The following is a 9,772-nucleotide window of genomic DNA, read 5'->3' as shown; positions in this document are numbered from 1 at the left end:
GAGAGAGAGAGAGAGAGAGAGAGGAAGAGCGGGAAGAAGGAAGGTGGACGCACGGAAGGAGGTCCCGGAAGCGGTCGAGGTCCGAGGCGAACGAGTGCGCGTGGGCGAGGAGGAAGTGCGAGAAGCGGATCGGTTGGGCGCGCTGTACGACCGCCAACTGTCCAGATCAGCGACCGCCTCTCGAAAGAGAGAGAGAGCCTCTGAGAGCGGGTTGGTCCGCACGCACCTGGAGATGAGTGAATCCAGCAGCGAGGTGGTCGATCCACTCCTCCGCCTTGACGGCCAAGATCCCGACGACACCCTGAATCCACTCGATATCCCTCTGTACCTCCTGCGCCAACCAAAGCCTCATATCCGTCGCGACCTGATCGTTCCTGCTCCTTCCCGTATGCAACTTTCCTCCAATCTCTTTCCCAATGATCTCGCTCAACCTGCGCTCGTTGGCCGTATGGATGTCCTCGTCGTCCTGCTTGATCTCGAACGTGCCGGAGTCCCACTCGGACTGGACTTGGTCGAGGCCGCGGTGGATTTCGGAGAGCTCGTGGGTGGTGAGGATGGGTGGGGTGGTGCGTGAGAGGGCGAGAGCGTAGGCCTTGGAGCCGGCGACGTCGACGGCGTAGAGGGCTTTGTCGTACGACAGGCACTGGTTGAACTCCCACATGCTGTGCGTGGCGCCCAAACCGAACAGGCGGAACAGTCAGCACGAGACGTCCTTCCGCAACTCCTGGACTCGCTGACGCACAGAGGGTCGGTACCGGTCGTGAAGCGGCCTCCCCAGAGTTTCTGGGCCTGCGAAGACCGACGCAGAAAGGCAGGCAAAGAGCGTCCGTCAGTCTCGTCGAACTGAGCGAACGACCAAGCCAAAGTCGACACGCACCATCTGTTCAGCCATGATTGCGCTCTTGTAAGCTGTTGCGAGTAGAAGAGAGCGTCAATTCGCCGTCCCAGCCTCTGCCATGCGAGTTGTCCCTAATCTCCCCTCTTCCGAATCCGCAGAGTCAACCGTCCCGAAAAGCCCTCCCTCCGCCTCGCTGGTCCTCTGCGCTCGTCCACGAAGTTGCCCAGCAGTGTTTGGAACAGGATGGAGTAGCTGGGCTGGACCCGCACGCTGTGTGAGGACGAGATCTGGCTCGAGTTTGTCCGGCGATAGGCGACGGGGGCGGTTCGAGGGAGACGCGGCGGGCGAAGGGGAGCGGTAGGGCAGCGGGCGGTGTCGAGTGTGGCCCAGTCACTCGTAGGCTGTGCTTGTGCGACTCACGAGTGCGAAGGAGTGAGTAGTGGGTGTTGGCTGGAGGAGAGCAGGTCGAGGGAGAGGCAGTGAGGACGGCTCTCTCGCGCGAGGTGTTTCGCGTGATGCTGGACAAATCGAAAGAGTCTATTAGAAGATAGCTGGTGGTATCGTAGCTACCCACGAGTGACTGCCAGCGAGTGCCCCAGAGAGTCCCGTCCCGCTTCGTCGCGTCGAGTCTCCTTGAGACCGCCAGCTCGCCCTCGCTCACCCTTTCAACCCAGTCGAGCCAACTCACTCACAACTCGAGCACACCCTCACACCTCGCCCGACAACGCGCAGGCCGCGTCCCCCCTCACTCCCTCATGCCCTCCCTCCTCGACTCCTACACACCCCAGACGCGCTGCTGGTTCCCCGACAAGGACCTCGGGTGGGTCTCGGGGCACGTCACAGCCAAGCATGTCGACGGAGAAGACGTCAGGATCGAGTTCGTCGACGAGAACGGCAAGGTGAGTCGCTCGTCTTCCTTCGCGTAGAGGGACAGGAGGGGGAGCGAGCACCCCTCGTCGGCGCACCGGGATGGGCTGGGATCAGTCAAGGAGCTTCAGAGGGACTGCAGGGACGGAATGGAGTCGCTGGGCGGCCGCATCATTCGCGAGAAGACGGCGCTTCTTCGCACCGGAACGCGACTGGGGCGCAGTTGGAACAGAGGCATGGCGTTGTCCGGCGAGGCAGCTATACGGGATTCCCACGGGCTCAGAGATATCGTGGGAGGCTATCGGTCGTCTGGCAGGTTGATCGTAACCGCAGACGCCGCCGACTTGACGCGCTTCGCCTCATCCCTCCCAACGGACTCTTCTCCGCATACCCGCTAACCTCGTCCTCGTTCACGCAGGACCACACCGTTACGACGACCCTGAGCGCGATCGCCTCGAACCCGGATGTTCTCCCTCCCTTACGGAATCCGCCTGTCCTTGAGGGAACGGAAGACTTGACGAACTTGTCGCACTTGAACGAGCCAGCCGGTGCGTAGCGTTCTCCGTCACTGTGTGAGTGAGTGCGGACTGACGAGGAACGTTGGCGCGCGACAGTCCTCCACACGATCCTCCACCGCTACTCGCTCCGCTCAATCTACACCTACTCCGGCATCGTCCTCGTGGCCGTCAACCCCTTCACCTCCCTCTCAGGCGTCTACTCCCCCTCGGTCGTCCAAGCCTACTCCTCCCGCCTCAAAGGCGAACTCGAACCTCACTTGTTCGCGATCGCCGAAGAGGCGTATCGGTGTATGGTCGGCAAAGACGGCGAAGGCGGAGGGAATCAGACTATTGTCGTCAGTGGAGAGAGTGGTGCGGGAAAGACGGTCAGCGCCAAGTATATCATGAGGTACTTTGCGACGGTCGAGGATCCCAACAAGCCGGGGAAGAAGAAGGTGCGTGCCGAGCGTTCTCTCCATTCTCGCGCCGTCAACACATCCGCGAAGGACGGATCTGATCGAGTTCGATGTCGCGCGTGCAGACCACGGCGAGCGGCATGACCGAGGTCGAGGAGCAGATCCTCGCGACCAACCCGATCATGGAAGCGTTCGGTAATGCCAAGACGACCCGCAACGACAACTCGTCGCGCTTCGGCAAGTACATCGAGGTGCGTGGCGCTCGGCACCGATCTGCACCCGTTGCGTCGAGGCAAGCGTACTGATGCTCCGTCGTGGTCTCGCGCTGGCAGATCCTCTTCGACGGCACGCAGACCATCGTCGGCGCGCGCATCCGGACGTACCTCCTCGAGCGCTCTCGCCTCGTCTACCAGCCCGAAACCGAGCGCAACTACCACATCTTCTACCAACTCCTCGCCGGCGCTCCCTCCTCCGAACGGAAATCCCTCGGACTCGACTCGGCCTCGTCGTTCACCTACCTGAACCAAGGCGGTCCGAATGCGCTCGCGATTGCGGGGGTCGACGACGCAGCCGAGTTTGAGGCGACGCAGAAGGCGCTGTCGACTGTTGGGATTACCGTCGAGCGGCAGTGGCAGATCTTCAAGGTCCTCGCTGCGCTGCTCCATCTCGGCAACATGGAGATTCGCGCGACCCGCACCGACGCACTCCTCGACGACGACGACGCGTCCCTCGTACGCGCAACCTCGTTACTCGGCATCGACAAGACCGAGTTCAAGCGCTGGATCCTCAAGAAACAGATCGTCACTCGCACGGACAAGATCGTTACGAGCCTCAACGCGGCACAGGCGAACGTCGTCAAGGACTCGGTCGCCAAGCATATCTATGCGAGCTTGTTTGAGTGGTTGGTCGCGGTCATTAACGAGTCGCTCACGAATGAGAAGGTCGAGGGCACTGTCAAGAACTTTATCGGCGTCCTCGTGAGTCTGGGTGATCCCGCTAGCGTCTCTCCTCGTCCCGTCCGGTCGACCGAGCGAGTACTGACTGCACGCTGAACACTTCTTCTCACAGGACATCTACGGGTTCGAGCACTTCAAGAAGAACTCGTTCGAGCAGTTCTGCATCAACTATGCGAACGAGAAACTCCAGCAAGAGGTGCGCTATCCATCTGACGCACTCTCGAACGCCCCGCTGACTCTCGCACGCTCGACAGTTCAACGCGCACGTCTTCAAGCTCGAGCAGGAGGAGTACATGCGCGAGCAGATCAATTGGACCTTCATCGACTTTGCCGACAACCAGCCGACGATCGACCTGATCGAGGGCAAGCTCGGCGTGCTCTCTCTCCTCGACGAAGAGTCGCGCATGCCGTCCGGCTCCGACTCGAACTTTGTCCAGAAACTCCACTCGACCGTCGGTGCGAAGCCGGAGAACGCAAAGGTTTTCAAGAAGCCTCGGTTCGGGAACAACGGGTTCACGATCTCGCACTATGCGCTCGACGTCACGTACGAGGCCGACGGCTTTCTCGAGAAGAACCGCGATACGGTCCCCGACGAACACCTCGCTCTCCTCGCGACGACCACCAATCCGTTCCTCAAGGAGGTGCTCGACCGCGCAGAGGCGACCAAGGTGGCTGTTGCGGAAGCCGACGCTGCAAAGGCTGCCGAGGCTGCTGCGGCCAACCCAGCTGCGAGCAAGCGCATGAGCGTGATGGGCGGCGCAGGCGGCGCGCGCGGCGGGACAGCCCGCAAGCCAACGCTCGGCTCGATCTTCAAGGCGTCGCTCATCAGCCTCATGGACACGATCGACTCGACCAACGCGCACTACATTCGCTGCATCAAGCCGAACGAGGCGAAGCAGGCGTGGGAGGTCGAGCCGCCCATGGTCCTTGGGCAGTTGCGCGCGTGCGGTGTCCTCGAGACGATCAAGATCTCTTGCGCTGGGTACCCGACGAGGTGGAAGTTTGACGAGTTTGCCGACCGGTGCGCGCGCGTGTCTCCTCACTCAGTGTCAGGCTTGAGCTAAATCTCCTTCTCTCCGTCGCAGCTACTACATGCTCGTCCCGTCGTCGCAGTGGCAGCAGACGTCCGACCTTCGCGCCCTCTGCGAGTCGATTCTCTCGTCCGCCATCTCCGAGCCCGACAGGTACCAAGTCGGCTTGACGAAGATCTTCTTCCGTGCCGGTCTGCTCGCCCGCTTCGAGCAGCTGCGCACGTCGCGGCTGAACGAGCTCACGACGCTCATCCAGAAGAACGTCCGGCGGTTCCTCGCCATGCGCGACTACTCGCGCGTCCGCAAGATGATCCTCGGCGTCCAGGCTGTCGTCCGCGCAAATGCGGCGAAGAGGCGCGCGGAAGAGGCGCGGCGGGAGAAGGCGGCCGTCATGGTGCAGAAGGTCGCGAGGGGGTTCATGGAGAGGCAGCGGTTCGAGCGGGCGAAGAGGATGGTCGTCGCGTTGCAGGCCATCGCGAGGGGCCAGCACCTGCGCGCGAACTTTGTTGAGGAGAGGAAGAAACAGGCGGCGACGCAGCTGCAGTCGATGTTGCGTGGAGCGTATGTTCGCCGCTTCGCTTGTTCGTGCGATCCTTTTAGCTGACCCGATTCCACCTCGCAGCGTCGCCCGCCAGCAGTTTCTCCGCGACCGACGACGAGTCATCCTCCTCCAGTCGTGCGTGCGGCGGAGACAAGCACGTGGACAGCTCAAGGCGCTCAAGGCCGAGGCGCGATCCGCAACGCACTTCAAGGAGGTCACCTACCGTCTCGAGAACAAGGTCGTCGAGCTCACGCAGACGCTGCAGAAGCGGACGACCGAGAACCGCGACCTCCAGTCGAAGCTGCGTGCGCTCGAGCAGCAGCTCGACAGCTGGCAGTCGAAGCACGACGAGGCCGACTCGCGCGCGAAGGCGTTGCAGAGCGAGCTCGACAAGCCGACCATTGCGCTCGCCGAGTTCGAGGCGCTCGCGCAGCAGAAGAAGGAGCTCGACGCGCGCCTCGAGGAGTCGCTCAAGCAGATCGCCGACAAGGACGCCGAGATCGAGCGGATCCACCAGGACTTTCTGAAGCAGAAGACCGACCTCGAGGCCAAGCAGGGGACGCTGCAGAAGTCCCTCGCTGCCGCATCGGATGACTCGGCCACGGTGTCGGGCTTGCGGCAGGAGCTCGCCTCCCTCCGCGAACAGCTCTCCCGCCAAGTCGCGATCAACAACAACGCCGCCAAGGCGCCGCGACAGGACGCGAACTTCACGATGGCGACCGGTCAGCGATCAGTGGCGCCTGGCGCGCCCGTGACGAACGGCGTCGTCGAGAACGGCTCATCGCCATCGCTGCCAGCTGGCGTCGCCGCCGCCGCCGCCGCTCTCTCCGCGCCGCAGGGCGCGAAGCGAAGAGCACGGCGACACAGTGACGGCGTCATGGACGGCGTCTCGGTTAGCCCTATCCCGGAAGACGGCCGATGGGAGAAGTCGCCTCGACCGGTCTCGATGGCTTTCCCTCAGGAGCCGACCGTCCGAAGACTCGCCGGCGGACCTGGCGGGAAGGGCTACCTGCCCGACGTGTACGATGACCCGGCGGAGGAGATCATGCGGCTGCTCGAGGAAGAGGAACCTCTCGATGAAGACGTCCTCTTCAGCCTCGTGCGACACCTCAAGATCCCGGCGCCGAATCTGTCCAGCCCGCCTTCGCCAAAGGAGGTCCTCTTCCCCGCACACTTGATCTCGCTCGTGACGAACGAGATGTGGAAGTACGGCATGATGCGCGAGAGCGAGCGCTTCCTCGCTAATGTCATGCAGACGATCCAGCAGCACGTCATGGTGCGTCCTCCCCGCCTGACTCTCTTGCCGTGTGTGAGCTGACTCCGTCGCGCCGCCCGCAGAGCTACACCGGCGACGAGGTCATCGTTCCTGGCATCTTCTGGCTGTCGAACGTCCACGAGATCCTCTCCTTCGTCTGCATCGCCGAGTCGGACATCCTGCAGGGCATCGGTCCCGGCGGCGACGGCATCGGCCGCGACTATGAGTGGGACGACTACGAGCGACTCGTCACGATCGTCAAGCACGACCTCGACAGCCTCGAGTACAACATCTATCACACGTGGGTGCAGGAGACGAAGAAGCGGCTGCACAAGATGGTCATCCCGGCGCTCATCGAGTCGCAGTCGCTGCCGGGTTTCGTCACCTCCGACTCGGGCGGCAGGCTGTTCAACCGGCTCGTCGGCGGCAACCAGGCGCCCGCATTCAGCATGGACGACATCCTCAACCTCCTCAACAAAGTTTGGAAGAGCCTCAAGTCGTACTATGTCGAGGTCACGGTCGTCCAGCAGGCCATTACCGAGCTCCTCAAGCTCATCGGCGTCACCAGCTTCAACGACCTCCTCATGCGCCGCAACTTTTCCTCGTGGAAGCGCGCGATGCAGATACAGTAGTGAGTGGCGCGGTTGTGAGCCGATCCGAGCGTCCGCTGACTAGACTCTTGCCTTGCAGCAACATCACGCGCCTCGAAGAGTGGTGCAAGGCGCACGACATGCCCGAAGGCACGCTCCAGCTCGAACACCTCATGCAGGCAACCAAGCTGCTGCAGCTCAAGAAGGCGTCGCTGGCCGACATCGAGATCATCTTTGACGTGTGCTGGATGCTCACGCCGACCCAGATCCAGAAGCTCGTCGCCAACTGTGCGTGACCTTTCCTTCACGTGTCGTGCGCTACATGACTGACTCTTCAACTCGCCGCAGACTACGTTGCCGACTATGAGAACCCGATCTCGCCTGAGATCCTTCGCGCTGTCAATGCGCGCGTTGTCGCCGGCGACAAGAACGACCACCTGCTCCTCCCGCCCGAGGTGCGTCTCCCTCGGTCAGCTTTGTCTTGCTGGGTGATGCTGACTTCAACGCACCGCAGGTCGAGGAGGCCGGCCAGTACGAGACTCCCTTGCCGCGCGAGGTCACGGGCATCGAGGTGCGTTCGCTCCCTTTCCCTGCTTCCTTCCCCCGTCTTACGCATATACGCCTCCCACGCAGACCTACATCCCGTCGTACCTCGTCGCGCCGCACATCCGACGGCTGGTCGGTGTCGTATCGTCCCTCACCTAGATTCGTCTTCGCCTCTCCTTCCGCCAGCCTACCATTCGCAGTATTCTCTCCATCACGACCTCGCAGTCACCTCGCAATGATACCGTACAGCATTCTCTCCCTCCTCCTTTCGCGCAGCTCCATGGAGCCCGCACAATCTCCGTCCAGGCTCGATCGGAAGCGGGAGTGCCTCCACTTCGCGACGTGCTGTCGAGCGCCTTCCTGGCTTCGTGGGCCGTCCTGGACCGCGCTGCGCCCCTGAGTTGCTCTACTGTGCTCTCGTAAGGCCTACCGGGCCTCGGGCGGGCGCAGAGTGGAGGAGGAGGGATAAAGCGACGTCGTGAGCGGAGACGCCTCTCTCCTTCCTTTCCATCACTCGCAGCGCACTCGAGCAGCTCTCCGGTCTCCAATAGCACTCCACAGCTACCCTCGCCCGCCTTCAGCACCGATTGCACCCGTCCACACCCCTCTCCACAGAATGCCCGTCCCCTCCGTGACTGTCGGCCCCGTCCCTCTCGCCAAAGTCGCTACCGGCCTGATGCGCCTCACCTGGGCTCCAAAGCACGTACGTTACGAATCGCTATGAGCCGCCGATTGGAACGGTAGAGCTGACCTTGTTTTCCTCCACCTCCTGTAGACGCCGGACGAGCAGGCCTTCGAGCTTATGAAGATGGCCATCGACGAAGGCTCGACGACCTTCAACTCGTGCGTATGAAGCCATCTGCTCGATCGGGCGGACTCTTGCTGACATCGATCCTCTCTTCTTCCATTCGACACTGTCCTTGCTCTGCCTGCATTGGCTGCCCGCCTTATCCATGGCTCGTCTGCTCGTTCACCAATCAGCGGCTACTTCTACGGCACCCCGCCCGACATCACGGCCAACCTGAAGCTGATCTCGCGCTTCTGCGAGAAGTACCCCGACTACAAGGGTGCGCCCCCTCCTTCCTCCTTTCCTCCCGCCCTGCTGACGCTCTTCCTTGTGCAGACAAGTTCTTCCTCTCCGTCAAGGGAGGTATCACGCCGCAGATGAAGCCGAACGCCGACGTCGACTTCCTCCGCAAGCAAGTCACTGAGGTCAACGAGATCCTCAAGCACCGCAAGATGGACCTCTTTGAGATCGCTCGCGTCGACAAGGAGGCTGGTCCCGAGAAGGTGAGTCCTTGCTGAATGTCCGACTTTGCATCCTGATCCGCTAACATCCACTCTGTAAACAGTCGATGCAAAACCTGCTCACCCTTCGCGACGAAGGCCACTTCAAGTACATCGGCATCTCTGAGTGCGTCCGCCCTCGTGTCGCTCAGACAGGACAGTAGAAGCTGACCAGGTTTGCCGAACGCGCAGAGCTTCCGCCGACACCATCCGCCGCTCTGCCGCCGTTGGTCCCGTCGCCGCTGTCGAGCTCGAGTACTCGCCCTTCGCGACCGAAATCGAGAAGAACGGCGTCCTCGATGCCTGCAAGGAGCTGGGCATCCCTATCGCCGCCTACTCTCCGCTCGGCGCTGGCTTCCTCGGCAACAACTGGAAGTCGAAGGATGATATCCCCGAGGGCGACATGCGTCGGAACTTTGACAAGTACGTCCACAGCGGGTCAAGCGACTCCAGCCCTCCTTATCGTGATCCTCTCGCTGCACCTGGAACTGACCTTCTCTCCTCCTCTCCAGGTTCTCCGACGAGCACTTCGAGCACAACATGGAGCTCGTCCGCAAGCTTACCTCGATCGCCGAGAAGAAGGGTGTCACGCCAGCGCAGCTCTCCATCGCATGGGTTGGCGCGCAGTGGGCGGGCATCTCGGTTCTTCCCGGCTCGGTGCGTTCCTTTGTTCCTCTGCCACTCGTGGTCCGGCTGACCGTGTCGTCACGATACAGACCAACCCTCAGCGCGCAAAGCAGTGCCTTGAGGCCGCAGACATCACGTTCACTCCCGACGAGCTCGCCGAAATCCGCAAAGTCGTCGACAGCTTCGAGGTCAAGGGCGTCCGCTACATGAAGAACGAGCACGTACAGAACTCGCTCTTCGGTTGAGCGATTGAGTAGCAGCAGGATACCGAAGAATGCAAGGTAGAATCAGTGTCCAATCCGCCACTCTGCTTCATCGCTG

General features: G+C 61.9%; 3 protein-coding genes across 3 annotated transcripts in view; 2 read left to right on the top strand and 1 right to left on the bottom strand.

Annotated features, from left to right (window-relative positions):
- RHTO_00558 (argininosuccinate lyase) overlaps window positions 1-892 on the bottom strand; it is a gene marked incomplete at both ends in the record, with an annotated part of 2,167 nt that extends 1,275 nt beyond the window's left edge. Inside the window, 4 exons of the mRNA XM_016414242.1 lie at window positions 54-142; window positions 227-662; window positions 743-789; window positions 878-892. Coding sequence (XP_016277249.1) covers window positions 54-142; window positions 227-662; window positions 743-789; window positions 878-892 — 587 coding nt within the window. The remainder of the gene's footprint in view (window positions 1-53; window positions 143-226; window positions 663-742; window positions 790-877) is intronic.
- Window positions 893-1,593: 701 nt separating this feature from the next.
- On the top strand, window positions 1,594-7,696 carry RHTO_00557 (class V myosin; the record flags this gene model as incomplete). The annotated part of the gene is made up of 14 exons (XM_016414241.1): window positions 1,594-1,737; window positions 2,124-2,253; window positions 2,320-2,657; window positions 2,744-2,869; window positions 2,951-3,595; window positions 3,687-3,770; window positions 3,829-4,595; window positions 4,660-5,166; window positions 5,228-6,422; window positions 6,485-7,032; window positions 7,092-7,279; window positions 7,340-7,446; window positions 7,506-7,562; window positions 7,625-7,696. 14 exons carry the CDS (start codon window positions 1,594-1,596, stop codon window positions 7,694-7,696), a joined length of 4,908 nt encoding a protein of 1,635 aa, XP_016277248.1.
- Window positions 7,697-8,153: 457 nt separating this feature from the next.
- RHTO_00556 (pyridoxine 4-dehydrogenase) lies at window positions 8,154-9,696 on the top strand (the record flags this gene model as incomplete). Its single annotated transcript, XM_016414240.1, has 8 exons — window positions 8,154-8,240; window positions 8,313-8,380; window positions 8,519-8,604; window positions 8,661-8,827; window positions 8,890-8,951; window positions 9,017-9,247; window positions 9,337-9,481; window positions 9,541-9,696. 8 exons carry the CDS (start codon window positions 8,154-8,156, stop codon window positions 9,694-9,696), a joined length of 1,002 nt encoding a protein of 333 aa, XP_016277247.1.
- Window positions 9,697-9,772: the final 76 nt, after the last annotated feature.

This window comes from Rhodotorula toruloides (genome assembly GCF_000320785.1).
Source record: "Rhodotorula toruloides NP11 unplaced genomic scaffold Scaffold1, whole genome shotgun sequence".
Taxonomy (NCBI): Eukaryota; Fungi; Basidiomycota; class Microbotryomycetes; order Sporidiobolales; family Sporidiobolaceae; genus Rhodotorula; species Rhodotorula toruloides.
This window is presented reverse-complemented; position numbering and strand designations above follow the sequence as displayed.